Here is a 17,500-nt window from a genome sequence, read left to right as displayed (position 1 = left end):
CGTGCGCGCGCAAGTGCGTTTGGAATACGGCATTAGATGAGCTCATCGCTTGTGCCTCTTCGAGATGCCGTTTTGAACGCTTGTGTGTTTCGTGTTTTCTTCCAGGATCGTGTGCGAGATGGACGCCACCTCAGAGGACACCAAGGCGGGTCCGGTCCAGCTGTGTGTCGGGGAGTGCAGACCCGAGCTCAAGACACGCTCCTCACAACTCTACTCATTTGTGGTATGATGACTCGTGATGTTTGTATGTACACAAACGGCAACCAAAGAGAGAATATCAGTACTCTAATAACTCATACGCACACGCCAATATTGCAACAAAACTTGGCAGAACGACCGAGAACTGTTGACATGAAAAGAAATAGCCACATTTCTTGCCAGACGTTCATTCTCCTACTAGCCTCATTCGTAATATGTTTTGTTTTGTTGACGAGACAGACAGACTAATTATGGTCACGGTGGGCGCTGTACCAGTACATTTGCCGACCTGTAGAAATATTTATATGTTAGCCACGTATTAATATATTAATGTATTAATATACGTATTAATATTATTTATTTATTTTTCCCACTTGTAAGTTGTTTTCATTCCACTAGAGCAGATGAACTGATTCGTAGCCGTACAAATGTAAGACGAATGAACAAACACGTCCCAGGTACCGTACACGCTACCGTAGCATAGGCTTTTCTGTTATGATGATGATTCACTCACTTTAGACAAACGCACTCGCCGTGAGTCGCCTTGGATAAAAGCGTCTTCTCCGTGTCAAAAACTTGGGGAACGGGTGACGCTGAACATCATTCACTTCCACATGACGGACCGAGGAAGTCCGATAGCTTTTCTTTGACGTGTATTGCGCATCAAGGCGTTGTTTATTCCGAAGCCGGCAGAGCTGATGAAAAGCCTACCTTCTCACTGCAATAATGAAGGATGGCCTTTCTTTCTGGATGTGTGACTGAATGGTGATGATGAACAGGAGAATAGGACAGGGAATGAGCCGGGAGTAGAACAGCCTAGCTGGTGTAAACAGAACGAGAGGGAGGAGAGGAGAGAGCGGAGCTTTTTCGCTGCAGGAGATGTAAACAAATATGAACATACCTGCGGGGACACACCGGCACCTGTCCTCTCGCCGTCTCACACACACACCAAACCTAGCCTGCAGCGAACTGATAATCAACACTTCAATTCACACACATTCACACAGTCAAAATTAGCCGTCCCTTAACAATTAGCAACAGCTAGTAATTAGCTGCAATGTTTTCCTAGTGCCTTTTTCAACCGATTCCCCAACTGTTAGAGCAAGCCGAACAACGGGTCCTGGTGCGTGTGCGGGCGTGCGGGCGTGCGTGTGCGCGTGCGTGTCCATGTGCTTCTGCATGTGGGTCAGTCCTGCCACACTGTCACCCATAAGGCGGTTGGCTGTCTTTGGGAGAGCTGAAGACATCACAGAGCTTTGGGGAGCCTACAGCGTGTTACCTGCCAATTCCCCCAGTATCACACAGCCCCTATGAAAGGAGAATGCAACATAACAAAAGCGCTCTTCAATTTTGTAGAGAATAAAACAAACTCCAGGTGGCCGTTTGTTTCATAAAGCAATGTAGGGAGAGTGTGACAAAGGACAGTGTGAATGGAGGAGTTACTGTTTGTTTGTTTGTTTGTGTGTGTGTGTGTCTGTGTGTGCGTGTGTGTGTGTGCGTGTGTGTGTGTCTGTGTGTGTGTGTGTGTTTGTGTGTGTGTCTGTGTGTGTGTGTGTGTGTGTGTGTGTGTGTCTGTGTGTGTGAGCTGTTTTATCTCTCTCTCCTAGGATTCCTGGCTGTCTGTTTGGATATTTCTCCATCTGTGTGTGTCTGGGCCCTCTGATGGCTGCCTGCTGTAAACACTAGTTATTTTCAGCCTTCCCTTTATAAAAGGTTCAGTGGAATAGAACTTCAGCTATGCAGAACACACATCACAGAAGGCGGAGGATCTCTCGCCGGGGCTGTAAAAGCTCGAGGTTTTGGCCCTCTCTCCACGGGACGTTCCCGTACTGTAGTGCACAGGGTCGTCAGCGGCTCGCTGTCAGGGGCTCGCTGTCGTTGACGGCGGCTCTCTGATGACGGGGAAGAGGGTAGCATGAGGTAAATGTGTGACAGTGACTTGAGAGACTTCTAACTCTCTCTCTCTCTCCTCTCTCTCTCTCTCTCTCTCTCTCTCTCTCTTTCTCTCTCTCTCTCTCTCTCTCTCTCTCTCTCTCTCTCTCTCTCCCTATCTCTCCCTCCAGACGCCGTCGGTGCAGGGCCTGTCCCCCAGCCGAGGGCCTGAGTCCGGGGGCACCAAGGTCACCATCATGGGGGAGAACCTGGGGGCCGGCAGCAGTGTCAATGTCCTGTTTGGGAACCAGAGCTGCGAGTTCTACGGGTGAGTGAGTGAGTGAGAAAGAGAGAGAGAGAGAGAGAGAGACAGAGAGAGAGAGAGAGACAGAGAGTTCATTGGTCGTTTTGTGAATACTGTACTGTATTATATTCCACAGGAACCAAAAACAAAGACGTTTGTCATGTTCAAACACAGTCACGACTCGTGATTATGACACACTGGCAATTGCATAATGTGCTGGGTCACCATGTCTCTCTCTCTCTCTCTCTCTCTCTCTCTCTCTCTCACTCTCTCTCTCTCCCTCTTACTTCTGCTCTCTCTCTTTTTCTCTCTTCACTTCTTCTCCTGAGTGAGAACCCCCCTGGGGGAAAACGCTCTCTCTCTCTCGCTCTCCTCTCCCTCTGTCAGAAATGTGTGTAAATCTGAATCAGTTTTTGATGACCTACTGCATCAAAGCCCTCTGTTAATAGCTTCCGGACAACCTTGTGCTCGCCTGGATCTTTTCTTCCCTTTTCAGTCCTCTCCACCTCTCCCTTCCTCTCTCTTTCCTTCTCCCTCCCTCCCTCCCTCCCTCCCTCTCCCTCTCTGTTAGATATCTATTTAAAGGCATGCTGTGGTAGTCTGATTGTAATGCTGTAAGGTTGAGGAGTCAAGCCTGCTTTAATGAGATATGGGCTAATTACTGGCTTGTGTTTCTGGCAGTGGAGAGAGAGGATGATGGGGGGTCTGGGTACAACCAGGCGCGGTGGTGTTAATGAACTAGGAGAGATTCAGGGGGTGTGCGGGTAGTGTACAGAGCAATGGAGAGGGAGGTGGAGAGATAGGATCAAGGAGGAGACACTGACAGTGTGTGCGCGCGTGTGTGTGTGTGTGTGTGTGTGTGTGTGTGTGTGTGTGTGTGTGTGTGTGTGTGTGTTCCCTCCCTCCCTGCAGGCGGACCATGACAGAGATTGTGTGTTACTCAGCCCCCTCACCGACCGGGGTGGGCTCGGTGCAGATCAGCGTGAGCGTGGACCGGGCCCAGGTCAGAGAGAACCTGAGCTTCGAGTACATCGACGACCCCACCGTGCAGCGCATCGAGCCGGAGTGGAGCATCGCCAGGTAACCCCCCCCCCCACCCCCCCCCCCCCCATAGCCCCCGCCTAGCCCCCAGCAGTACATCCAACAGCAGTACCTGCTGGCCTGTTGACTTGTCTTGAGTCAGCCCAGTCGTGGTGAGGGCAGGGCAGGCCTGCTGCAGTATCATTGAAGATGATGAAGATGATGATGAGGATGATGATTAAGATAATGATGATGATGATGATGATGATGTCTAAGCTAAGTAAGCAGAGCAGATTTCAACATAGAGTCAACATAGTGTTTCAGCATAGCGTCTGGAGGACATGACAGTGAGATGGAGTTTAGTCAGTAGAGGAGCAGCACCACTTCTACTGAGAGACACAGAGAGAGAGAGAGAGAGGAAGATGGAGGGGGAGGGACACCGTTTTGTTTATTCCACCTCTACCTCTCTTTTCTGATGCCAGCGTAACCCCCCCGGCACCCCCCCCCGTTGTCTCTTCAGTCTGGGACAGGAGGAGGGTAGACAAGGGTAGAGGAGCGGAGCGTACCCCCCTCCACCCCCCCGCCCCCCGTCCCCCTAACCGACCAGACCAACAAAACAGAGCAGGGAGGCGGGGGAGATCAAAGCATCTGCCAGTGTTCTGTCTCCACAACAACAGCAAAAGCAACAGCACACAAACGCTACCTCTACCTCTACCGCTACCGCTACCTCTACCTCTACCTCTACCTCTACCTCTACCGCTACCGCTACCTCTACCTCTACCTCTACCTCTACCGCTACCTCTACCTCTACCGCTACCTCTACCTCTACCTCTACCTCTACCGCTACCTCTACCTCTACCGCTACCTCTACCTCTACCTCTACCTCTACCTCTACCTCTACCTCTACCGCTACCGCTACCTCTACCTCTACCTCTACCTCTACCGCTACCGCTACCTCTACCTCTACCTCTACCTCTACCGCTACCTCTACCTCTACCTCTACCTCTACCTCTACCTCTACCGCTACCTCTACCTCTACCTCTACCTCTACCGCTACCTCTACCTCTACCTCTACCTCTACCTCTACCGCTACCTCTACCTCTACCTCTACCTCTACCTCTACCTCTACCTCTACCGCTACCTCTACCTCTACCTCTACCGCTACCTCTACCTCTACCTCTACCTCTACCTCTACCGCTACCTCTACCTCTACCTCTACCTCTACCTCTACCTCTACCGCTACCTCTACCTCTACCTCTACCTCTACCGCTACCTCTACCTCTACCTCTACCTCTACCGCTACCTCTACCTCTACCTCTACCTCTACCTCTACCTCTACCTCTACCTCTACCTCTACCGCTACCTCTACCTCTACCTCTACCTCTACCGCTACCGCTACCGCTACCTCTACCTCTACCGCTACCGCTACCGTAAACAGGAGGGAAGGAGATGTGTCATCCCGTACATTACATCAAATACCTCTTTGCCCACACCGTACGCCTTTCGCTAACCTGCAGCGCACAATACACAGTGTAAAGACGACACTCGCCCCCGACTGTACACCATATATCCCTGTCTTTGGACTCTTGATCGGCTGTACAGGTGAGCAGCAGCATGCTAAGCCTCCTCCTCCAGAGTCCACTCCGGACTTGGAATAGGGACAGTAACGAACCGTGTTTTTGTCCCAGCGCCAGCAAACGTCTCTCTCTCTCTCTCTCTCTCGTCTAATCAAATAACTCTCGCGTCCAACTGTTCTCCAGAGCGCTAAGCGCTAGCGAAGCTAATACAGCAGCGGCGGCGGCGGCAGCAGCGCCGCTTCACATATCCGCCATATGGCGGCCGTGTGACTCTCTCTGCGTGGTTAATCTCGTGCTCCCAGCTGCCTAGCCTATAGCCCCAGTCTGTCTGGTCACCGTGTGTAGCGGCCCACGTCTCTAGTCTTCTTCTTCTCCCCCGAGCGCGACAATGGCGAGGAACAGCTGGAGGGAAAGGCCCAGACTCCTGTCCCCCCCCCGCGTTTGTTTTTGTGTTGTTTTGTTACGGAGCTGCGGGCGACCCCTGCATGTTAACTACTGCCGCGCCTCTGGTGTTTCAAAGGCAGAGCCCCAGCTGCGTTTAATAGCCTCTACTGAAGTCGGTTAAAAAGCATCTTTAATCATTATCTTCTTCAAAAGCCTATTACGTTCCGGAAGATAGTTTTGAAGTTGTTGTGTTTTTATTTGTTTGTTGTTGTTTTTTGGACGGGAGGTAAAAAAAAATAATAATAATTCTGAAAGGTCTGCGGGGGTCAGGAAGTTTTGGGGGATGTCATCTTGTCTAGTCTGCTGTTTGTGATACCTCCATGTGTGGTATTTCACTGTGCAACACACTATCTCCATGTGCAATCTCATACTTTATCCAGAGTCCAGAGCATATTGTATAATATCTTCATATGTAATATGTGTAATATATATTTATTATCTATATATATAATATCTGATATATATATATATATATATATATATATATATATATATATATATATATATATATATATATATATATATATATGTTTGTGTGTGTGTGTGTGTGTGTGTGTGTGTGTGTGTGTGGGTGTGTGTACTGTAGTATGTCTGTGTGATATCTCATTGTGTGATATGAGCCTGTGTACTAACACCTCCATGTGTCTTCTGTCTGGTACAGTGGCCACACCCCCCTGATGGTGACTGGGACCAACCTAGACGTGGTCCAGGAGCCCAGGATCAGAGTCAAGTACGCCGGCCGAGAGTCTGTCAACGTGAGTAGCTCCTGTACTACTGAACACACTGGGTTCTACCCTACAGACTAAATACTACTGTTCAAACTGGGTTCTACCCTACATACTCAATACTACTGTTCAAACTGGGTTCTACCCTACAGACTAAATACTACTGTTCAAACTGGGTTCTACCCTACAGACTAAATACTACTGTTCAAACTGGGTTCTACCCTACAGACTAAATACTACTGTTCAAACTGGGTTCTACCCTACAAACTCAATACTACTGTTCAAACTGGGTTCTACCCTACAAACTCAATACTACTGTTCAAACTGGGTTCTACCCTACAGATTTAATACTACTGTACAAACTGGGTTCTACCCTACAAACTCAATACTACTGAACACACTGGGTTCTACCCTACAAACTCAACACTACTGAAGACACTGGGTTCTACCCTACAAACTCAATACTACTGTTCAAACCAGATACAAATGGATAAAGCAGATCCTACTGTACAAATGTGGTGTTGGGGAAGAGAATCACAGCTAAACTAGACTAATTGGCGTTGGGGAAGAGGGAGTCATAGCTAACCCTGATAACCCCCCTGAACGCTCCAACAACCACCCTACACGCCATATCTCCCTAAACACTCTGTAACTACCTCCCTGAATAATGCATCAGCCAGAGAGTGGTGCACATGCACTATTTAATTACAGTGTTTTAGCAGCAGGCTCCAGCCACCGAGGGCCAGGCTGAGGCTGCGTTTCAGCTCCGCGCTCTCGGCTGCGCCTGCTTAGCCTTGTTGTTATAGCTCAGACTGCTCAGCCTTAATGTAAAAGACCTCCTCAAGAGGGAGTTTTTCTCGAGCCCTGAGTGTGGGAGCAGGTTGGAGGGGTTGGGGGGAGCTAGGAAGGGGCTGGGCTGCTCCTAATGGGTTTCAATGGAAGATTAACTGCTGTCAGAAGTCTTCGGTCAGCATAAAGAGGGCCTGTATAATCAAGGCCGGGCTATGGGAATCGTTACGAATTGCATTTGCACTCCAATCCTGGGGGGTCCATGTTTAATTAAGGGAATGGGATTTTTTTTTTTTTTTTTTTTTCTTCTTCAGGGTGAAGGTGAGGAGGACATAGAAGTACTTTAGGGGTGGAAGGAGGGAAGAGAACAGGTAGACGTGTAGTAGTGCTAAACAAGAGAACTATGTCAGAGAATACATTGTAGCATCCAGTATATTCCACAAAACATACATAATATACACGGAGATGCCCACTATCTATCTCATATACACACACACAACACACACACACACACACACGCACACACACGCACAAACACACAGGTACGCACATACGCACCCAGAGAAAATAGTCTCTTTACGTAACTTCCATCTCTCGCCTCACTTGAATAGAATCTCAGAACCCATTTGTTCCCAGTAGAAGTGCGTTCCTTCTGCGTTTCTGACCCTCCATCTCAGGCTTTAGTTGTTTAAAACGGTGCTGAGGTGTCTGTGACGCTCTGTGACGGCTCCACTACCCAACATCATCACTATGCTCTAGGCCATTTTGTTCCACATGTGTTTCCGTACTGGGACACCACTCCCCCCCGCCCTCCCCCCCCCCCCCTTCAAAAGACCCCTCCCTGGAAAATGAAGGAAAAGCCAGCCATTTCAGGACACAACTTAAAAGTCACACTTTTCATTTGCAGGGTAGAAACCGGAAATTCTTGAAAATCTCCGGAAATGGAATGTGACTTGTGTGTGAATGCTCTCTGGCTTTGTCAGGTTGCAGGCAGCTTTGAAAGTGCGGCGTTCAGTCTCACTCTCAACCCCCCACCCCTCCACCCCGCCCTCCCCCCCCCCCCCCCCACCACCACATCTCTTTGATTCCTTCCACAACCTGAGCCGTGTGAATTTGTATTAACTGCTGAGGTTACAATTATGGATCTCTTCATCCTTTCCTATCCCCTTTGTCGCTGGGGAAAGGCAAACAGCGACGCAGCCTAGCAATCAGACGGTGAGCGCCTGTCAAGTCAGCCTTCAAAGCATCACCTGCCTCCCCTTAAATTGCCTTGCTCGTCTCCCTACCCCTCCCCCGTCACCTGCGAGAGATTCACGGAGAAGAAAAGAAGCCACGGAACGAGGGGAGACAATTTTCTTTGTGACATTTTCTGTACCTGTCACCGGTTCACAATTGAAACATTAATCATTGTTCTTGATTAAAGCCTAAAAGGTTTTTTTTTTTTTTTTTTTCAATCACCCGCCCATTTTCGGCTCACAGAGAACTCAACTCGTCACATTTGCCGACCATTAAGATGTCTGGGTGATGTCATGATTCCGAACCTCAAGTAGAAGCGATCAGGTGCAATTGGAGCTTATCACAGACCTACTTCAGTATTGGGGGGGGGGGGGGGGGGATGTGTAGGGAGCTGCTAGGCACTTACGGTCCTTTCTCCAATGCAATCAGACACTCCGTCTAGAACATTGTCCCCCCCATTGGAACGGCAAGGCATCGCCTTTAAGAGCCACGTAATGAACACTCAAAGAACACTCAGTGAACAGGTAGATAGATGGAATAAAGAAGCCGGGTTAAGAATACATTATTCCCTGCTTCTCTATTATCCACATCTGTCACATATAATAATACTAGGGCTTCTACTTGGGTTGCATTCCGTTCCAGAAAGTTGTTCCCCCCCCCCCCCCTTCAATCTGCCCCCTTGTTCTCTCCCCTTGTTCACAGATCCGGCTTGTAAAGATATAGGGAACAAGGGGCAGATTTGAGGGAATACATTTTTTTTGCGGAGTGGGAAATGAAACTCAAAGCCCTGTTCTTCTAGTGTCTTGTCAGGGTTCCCCTTCGCCTCATTCCGGAGCGTTCAGCTCTGCCATCCGTTTCCCCACCTGTCTCCCGGCCAGGCTCCCGTTACACGTGTACATATCGACGGAGGAACAACAGAGGGCATTATTCAAATGCTCGCAGCGCGCCCCGGCCGAGGATTCAAAGCAGCAGCTCTCATTTAGTACGGGAATGATTTCTCTCCTCCGCTACGGTGCGGCTGCAAAGCAGTTACATAATCCAACACTTCTGCTTCCACATTTCTGAAGCCGCTGTTCTGTGGAGTGCAGTTCTTCCACCTTCACCTTCACCACCACCACCACCACCGCCCAGACAGGGTTTGGAGAAGGCACAAGCAGAAACACAGCTCAAAGCCGCAGGAGACCGTACAGCCGGCATAGGTGGATAGCGCTGTCGATTGTAGCGTAGGAGTGATATCAGTCAATGACCAGCGCACCACTCAAGATGACCTATAACCCCCCTAGACCACGGACAGCCTTCCTACTCACTGCCCTGGAGCCTCTCTCAGCCCCGCTCCCCTTCTCCCCTGTGAGCCAGAGACCAGCCGAGTGGGCTGCAGTAGATTGTACTAATGAATTCAGCCTCGGGGGCCAGTTGGGCTGTTAAAGGTTTGCAATGCACTGCTCCAGTGCCAGGAGAAGAGAAGAAAAAAAAAAAGCACTATTCCAATTATTTTTGTCTATATATCTGTTGACCCGAAGCCACTGTATACTGGATGTGGAGGGTTTGCATATACAATAGCCTATATCTGCAGATAGCCTGGAGCATGGGATGTTCTATCCACTCTATTGGCAATATAAGTTAAATTGTAAAAAATGTAATCACTCGATAAACAGTGTATTATTAACACGCTGTTTCTTCGTATTTGGGTCATTGGACACGTGCAGTGTTTCATTATTGAGCGTGGTATTAATTATTGATTAATACGTAGTAGTAGTAGTATATACAGTATCATGATTGACAAGCATGTGGGAAAGCCCCGCCCACTGTGGCGCTCAGCTGGCCCATTTCCCTCTTCGCTACCCATAATTCACCATTTCCCCCCTCCATCACTACCCATAAAGCACTAAGCTCGGTGACTTATTCAGACAACTCGCCTCTCTGGATTTACAGACATCACTCTCACTCAGTCACCGCGGCACAGTCGTACATGAGTGCCTGCCTCGGAAGACGGGATTCAGGCCGGCAGGGAGAGGAGAGGAGAGGAGAGGAGAGGAGAGGAGAGGAGAGGAGAGGGGGAATAAATTTGTCGACGTGAGTGTGGGGAAAAAACACACAGCATACCAGCTCAGGCTGAACAGATGGCGGGAGAAGCCATCGTTGACTTGCAAATGCCTCGCCGTTTCCAACCCAAGACAGGCAGAGACGCTGTGCAAGCATCTGCGGCTGTCGACATCACATGTCCCGAGCTCAACGCCCGAGATAACACGTGCACATGTAACTTTAGTTTCACTTTAGCCTCCTTCTGAGTTGAAATCATAGCGGATTTGAAGCTTTATTTGGCGAGCGACGAACTAGAAGGTATGGAGCGTGTACGCCTGATACATTCATGAGCAGATTTTGATTAAAAAAAAAAGAAAATAGCAGAAGATAAGATGGAGTCCCACTGTACTGTGTGTGCCCTCCCTCATGTTGACTCTCATCTCAGCTGTCTGCTGTAACGTGTAATGGGATTAGAAGACGCTCGGAGAAAGTGTGTCACCAGTGCTATCGAGCTTATCCTCTCTCTCTCTCTTCTCTCTCTCTCTCTCTTCTCTCTCTCTCTCTCTCTCTCTCTCTCTCTCGTACTCCAGTCCTCACTAGCATGCAAACATGAATAGCGGTGATGTCACTACACTACTGGAACAGCCACATGGGAGCGTTTAGGCCTTGTAATGTCGGATGGCGCATACACACACGCAGGCACACGCGCACACACACACGCACACACACACACACACACACACACAGAGCAGTGTGTGTGTGTGTGTGTGTGTGTGTGTGTGTGTGTGTGTGTGTGTAGCTGGGACAGCCGTAATGTCGGAACCGTGTTTCCAGCTGCCAGGTCTCCTGACAGCGGAGCTAACATCCTGCTGAACCCGGTCCTAAGCTCCACGGGCCCTCCAGTACAGAACCACGCCACAGTACACTACACCCACTTAATAATTCAACCCCCGACTCCTGCAAAGCACAGGGACGACGCTCACTCTGTACTCTTACCTCAAAGAGCATGTCTGGAGGTAGACATGCCCACCCACCCCCACCACCACCCCCTTCACTCTACACACACTCTTGACGCCAGCTCACAAAGACTCGCCTGCATCGCTTGCGCGCGTGCGAAATGAAAGGGTGGAGAAACCGGAATGGGTTGGTATCGATCGTCCTCCCGGCTCCGAAGCAGGAGGACGACCAGGTACTGTAGGAGGCGTGGGGCTCGCCAGCGATACCGAGCTTTGAAGCTATTTAGCTCTAATTAAGTTGTTCCCCTGAGAGAGCTATGAGAGAGAGAGAGAGAGAAAATGTGATAAAAAGCTCCCGGTCTGGCCTGGCACTGAAGCAATCAATCTACCTTCCCTGCTGTTAGTGCACCATCAGCTCACTACATGGCTCTCTGGGGGGGGTATGGCTGCCCCTGAGCACTCTGGGAGTTGTAGTGTTAGTCAAGACAGCATGACTTCATCTCAACCTGCCTGGGCAGCATCTATACTGCATGAGCAACGTAGGGGGGAGATGACAGCGTCCCCCCTGCCCTGTGTCAGACACCCGGATGGGAATAAAATGTAGACTATGTTATGGAACGGTATTTTGGTTTCCCTCCTACTATTGGCTGAGTCTGTATATTCCTCTGAAATGAAAATGCTAAAAGACTCGAGGTTCATTCAGATTTCTATTCCGCTTGTTTGCGCTGCTGACCGTCTGTCCTCCTTTTCCCCTTAATTGACATCCATTTTGTATGTTTGTTTTTGTTGGTTTTTGTTGGGTTTTTTAAAATCTATTTGCGGGTCCGGGTCGGGCATCTGATCATACATTGAATCTGCACGAAAGCGGGTCGAGAAGGCTCGGGCCGATGTCTGTGAAACTGCGGGTTGGACGCGGGGTCCATAAATGGGCTTGATGTGCACATTTTCAGGGCCTGGAGCAACACAGCAGGTTTAAAGGCTCTACTAATGTTCATTGTGAAGGACAACACTTTGGGCTGTAATGAACAATAGGGTTCTGAAATGTTCTCTCTCCTCTGGAATCAAAGGAAAAAGAGGACAGGGCGTACAGCACCGCCTGAGCTCATCCCGCTCGACATGTTTCATGTTCAATTTTGGAGAGCTCAGATTATTAGAGCATGATGGCTACTGTGTATCTGTGTGCTGCCGGTTTTTAGTTTTTAGTGAGCAGCAGCAGCAGCCTCCCAAAAGCATCCCAGGAGCTCAGCAAAACTTTGTCTCTCTGTGTCTCTCTCTCTCTCTCTCTCTGTCTCTCTCTCTCTCTGTATAAAGGACTGTTTTATTCATCTCTCTCTCTCTCTCTCTCTCTCTCTCTATCGCTCCCCTCCCTCCCTCCCTCCCTCCCTCCCTCCCCCTCTCTCAGGTGTGCAAGGTGCTGAACGTCACCAGTATGAGTTGCCTGGCCCCGTCTCTGATGGCTGAGTACCGCCCGGGCCTGGACACGGTGAAACACGCCGACGAGTTTGGCTTCATCTTCAACAACGTCCAGAGCCTGCTGGTCTACAACAACACCAACTTCCTCTACTACCCCAACCCCTACTTCGAGCCCCTCAGCCCCAACGGAGTCTTGGAGCAGAAGCCCGGCTCTCCCATCATCCTCAAGGTACAGCACGGAAGCGCTTATGAAGGTCTCTCATGAAAAATGCATAGAATCTCAATGACACTATCCTGGATAAATGCAAGGTTGAATCAAATATATATACATATTATGATTATATAAATGAAACATACATACATCCGTGCATGGCGATGTAGGGGATTTGAATGGGCAATGAACCACTACGCTGTACCGTAGTGTTTTACTGGAACAGAAACATGTGTGTATGTGATGATAGGCGATGATAGACGCATAGGGATCCAATGCATTTCAGGTGACCTCATCCGCCGCTCCGTTGAGAGTTTGTACTGTATTCTACATTGTGAAATCAAATCCCCCCCCCTCTCTCCCCCCCTCCCTCCACAGGGCAGAAACCTGGTGCCCCCGGCCTCAGCGGCGGTGAAGCTCAACTACACGGTGCTGATAGGCGACACGCCCTGCTCCGTCACCGTGTCCGAGAGCCAGCTGCTGTGTGAGCCCCCCAACCTCACCGGACAGTACAAAGTCATGGTCAGTAAAGTTCAGCAAGCAGGACAGGCAATTGGGAATGCGAACTATTGTGTACACGATTTAATTAGCTGACTGTGTTGAATAGAAGTGACTGTGAATCTGTGTCAGCCACTTTCAGAGTCACTTTTTACCTGACACACGCACACACTCTGCCAGTTTGCCCTCTTCATGACCCCTGTTGTGACACACTGCAGTGCACATGGTGTCTGTCGCTCCATATGAGACACACACACACACACACACACACACAGATTGATTAACCCAGTGGAGTTAACACGTAAATTCCCACTCCTGTATGAAGACATCTGGAAGGACACATCATCTTTATTTCATGGTTTTCAGATGCTCACGGATGAATTGTCTGTGTATGTGTCTGGGTGGGTGGGTGTGTGGGTGTGTGTCTGTGTGTGTGTCTGTGTGTGTGTATGTCTTTGTGTGTGTCTGTGTCTGTGTCTGTGTCTGTGTCTGCATGCATGTCTGTGTGTGGGTGTGTGGGTGTGTGGGTGTTTCTGCAGCATGTGTGTTGGTGTGTCTGTGATTTATTTTCCCTAACGTTTGACCTGTAAACTCCATTATTTCGGCACTCATCATTGTTCATTCAGCTGAGAGGAACAGGTCAAAGGGAGAGAGCAGCGTGTCTGTACTCTAGCTGTCAAAAGGTTCCGCAAGTATCCAGTGCAATTATTTCTACCAGTCGCTCACTTATTGAGTGCAAGCCCCAGAACACTTCTCTCTCCCCACATCATTGTGTAGGCGTGTGTGTGTGTGTGTGTGTGTGTGTGTGTGTGTGTGTGTGTGTGTGTGTGTGTGTGTGTGTGTGTGTGTGTGTGTGTGTGTGTGTGTGTGAGAGAGAGAGAGCTAGCTAGCGAATGTGTATGCACACTGTACAAATGAAACTGTGTGTGTGTGTGTGCGGGCGTTTGTGCGTACGTACTGTATCTGTTTTGAAACCTAACTCTGTGTGTGTGTGTGTGTGTGTGTGTGTGTGTGTGTGCGCGTGCGCGCGTGCGTGCGTGTCCTGTAACAGGTCCAGGTGGGCGGCCTCCACGTGTCCCCCGGCGCCGTCCACATCCTGTCAGACAGCCTGCTCACCCTCCCGGCCATCGTCAGCATCGCGGCCGGGGGCGGCCTCCTCCTCATCATCGTCATCCTCGTCCTCATCGCCTACAAGCGCAAGTCGCGGGAGAACGACCTCACGCTGAAGCGGCTGCAGATGCAGATGGACAACCTGGAGTCCCGGGTCGCCCTCGAGTGCAAAGAGGGTGAGTACCAAGTCCAGAGATGCGGCAGCCTACGGCATCCTAAACCATGGCACTGTCCCCCCCCCCCCCCCCCGCGGCCATTTTGGTCCTCTGTGGCTCAGTCGGTAGAGCACGGCGCTAACAACGCTTAGGTCGTGGGTTTGATTCCCGCTGGGACCATATATACTGAAACGTACGCACTCACTGCAATAGAAGTCGCTTCGGATAAAAGCGTCAGCTAAATGGCGTCTATATTTTGAATCCACTTTCTATCGATACTTCCCGGTAGAGATCACGACGACAGCAGCTCGTCTCGTCCACGATCCCGGCTAAATGAGGAAAGTTGACGTTGGCTGAGGTTCAGTTGCGCGTGGTATGAAAGAGGAAATAGGGTGTTTTTTTGTTTTTGTTTTTTTGCAGTGCGTAGTAGTAGTAAAATTGTTGGTGCGCTGTGGGTGTTGCATAATGTAACAGAAACAGACCGGTCCCTTACCGGTCCCTGACTCTACACGACAGTACACGTTCCCAGTCACATGTCCCGGTTGACGCGTGTAGCTGTACTGGTAGGTGAACGCTGAAAGCGGAACACCGTATAAGGAGGCTGGTGGGGTGGTGGGGTCAGTAACTGCAGCGCACAGATTCGAAGGCAACAGTATTTGCAAATTGCTAATCGTCGCTAATGCCTTCCCCTGACAACGTATCCTGACCTTAACCGCTCGAAGCGAATGCCTAATGCTGCCGAAACGCCTCGCGATTGTATTCAAAGATGAGCTTTTTACCTAAGTCACGCAAATTCAATTGCCCGGACATCGTGTATCTTATGTAGTGTCAAAAAATCTATTATATGCAGCAACCAGGACACGCAATTGGGAAAGCGTACTATTGTGTACACGATTTAATTAGCAGACTGTGTTGAATAGAAATGACTGTGAATCTGGGTCAGGGACTTTCAGAGCCACTTTTTACCTGACGCACGCATACACTCTGCCAGTTTGCCCTCTTCATGACCCCTGTTGTGACACACTGCAACACACATGGTGCCTGTCGCTCACTAAGAGACACACACACATACACACACACACACACACACACACACATTGATTAACCCAGTGGAGTTAACACGTAAATTCCCACTCCTGTATGAAGAGATCTGGAAGGACACATCATCTTTATTTCATGGTGGGGTTTTCAGATGCTCACGGATGAATTGTGTGTGAAGTGGGTGTGAAGTGTGTGTGAAGTTTGTGTGTGTGTGAAGTGTGTGTGTGTGTGTGAAGTTTGTGTGTGTGTGAAGTTTGTGTGTGTGTGAAGTGTGTGTGTGTGTGTGTGTGTGTGTGTGTGTGTGTGTGTGTGTGTGTGTGTGTGTGTGTGTGTGTGTGTGTGTGTGTGTGTGCGTGCGTGCGTGCGTGCGTGCGTGCGTGCGTGCGCGTGTTTGCGTGTGTACGCTTGCATGTGCGTGTGTGTGTGTGTGTGTGTGTGTGCGCGTACACCATATGTTTGCATGGGCTAGCATATGAAGATATCACACGGGTCGTTACTCATGACTCGTTAAGCCCACCGACAAATCCATGTCACTTCTGAGCCGCGCTGCACACGGTTCCCTGGCGGCCCCGGAGTAAAGAGAGGTTACACCAGTGTGTACACTACACGGGCTGACCTCTGACCTCACGCCCAGGGGAAGAACAGGAGACTCCCCCCCACCCCCTTCACCCCTGTCAGTCGACCTCCCCGCCCTGGCTCCCAGGCTACCACCACTCAGACCCATGAGTCACAGAGAAGACGCTTGCTACAAAAGACCGTGACATCCTCTCTGCGACACGATACTCACACTCATAAGTCCGCTAACGACCTGTCGGACGACACGGTGGATGACGTCGTGAGAAACCCTAGAAGAAGTGAATTAACGGAGTGGAAGAAAACCAAAAAACCAATCACGTCAGGTCAGGTGTTCATCCGAATCTGCCTCTCAGAATGACAGGACAGAATAGGATACTGCAGCAAAGTTAACTGAAGGAAGTGAAGAAGATACTTGTAGGTTACATCCTCTAAATGACATTGCCTGGTTGCCTGAAGGTTGTCTGGTCTTTTTTTCCCAGTGCAGAAGCAGAGAGGTTAATAGTGGGGGCTTTGTGCTCTGGGCTCATGTAGGTCCCAGCTGGTACACAGTGTGTGTGTCTGTGTGTGTGTGTGCGTGCGCTCGCCCATGTGTGAGTGTGTGTGTGTCTCTGTGTGTGTGCATGCGCTCGCCTGTGTGTGTGTGTGTGTGTGTGTGTGTGTGACTGTGTGTGTGTGTGTGTGTGTGAGTGAGAGTGTAAGGTTGCATGGGGCTTATAGTTCTAAAGCCCTGGCCACATCCTGACATGCAGCCAGGAAGAATTGGGAAAGAGGCAGAAGGGTCATGTTTAAATCATCAGCTGTGGCCAGAAGGAGGAGTGCCCCGAGGGTGGATTTAGAGGGGTACCTGGGTCTCACTCCAGGGTGTGTGTGTGTGTGTGTGTGTGTGTGTGTGTGTGTGTGTGTGTGTGTGTGTGTGTTTGTCTGAGCAATAGACCAGGGGCTGGGTGTGTGTGTGTGTGTGTGGTGGGGGGGGGGGGTGACAGGGGGTTGCTGTGTCTGTGATAGGCTGCAGATAGCGGGCCCCCCCCCAGGGCAGAGTCAGGCCCAGGGCTCAGTCAGGATGGAGCCAATTAACCACATCTCACCTGCAGTCTCACACTGGGCACACCGGAGCCTCAGCTACAGCCAATTTACTGGCCAAGTGTGGGTGTGGGTGCGGGTGTGGGTGTGTGTGGGTACGGGACACTGTGTGTGTGTGTGGGGGGGAGGGGGGGGGGGGGGGTATCTATGTAAGCTTTTTGTTTCTTTTTGTTGAGAAATAGCTCTTACGTTTTTAGTTTTTTTCCTGACAGGCAGAACAAAGGGTTTTTTAACTCGGATGTCAGTGGGGGCAAATTACTAATGTTTGGAGAT

The 17,500-nt window shown here is 50.0% G+C and overlaps 1 protein-coding gene across 1 annotated transcript in view; it reads left to right on the top strand.

Annotated features, from left to right (window-relative positions):
• plxna2 (plexin A2) overlaps nt 1-17,500 on the top strand; it is a gene marked incomplete at its 5' end in the record, with an annotated part of 56,981 nt that overhangs the window by 17,308 nt on the left and 22,173 nt on the right. Inside the window, 7 exons of the mRNA XM_083676001.1 lie at nt 106-223; nt 2,262-2,398; nt 3,287-3,454; nt 6,077-6,170; nt 12,546-12,785; nt 13,146-13,289; nt 14,317-14,551. Of these exons, the coding sequence (XP_083532127.1) occupies nt 106-223; nt 2,262-2,398; nt 3,287-3,454; nt 6,077-6,170; nt 12,546-12,785; nt 13,146-13,289; nt 14,317-14,551 (1,136 nt within the window). The remainder of the gene's footprint in view (nt 1-105; nt 224-2,261; nt 2,399-3,286; nt 3,455-6,076; nt 6,171-12,545; nt 12,786-13,145; nt 13,290-14,316; nt 14,552-17,500) is intronic.

The sequence above is a fragment of the Argentina silus genome (assembly GCF_951799395.1).
Source record: "Argentina silus genome assembly, chromosome: 8".
NCBI classification, from domain to species: Eukaryota; Metazoa; Chordata; class Actinopteri; order Argentiniformes; family Argentinidae; genus Argentina; species Argentina silus.
This window is presented reverse-complemented; position numbering and strand designations above follow the sequence as displayed.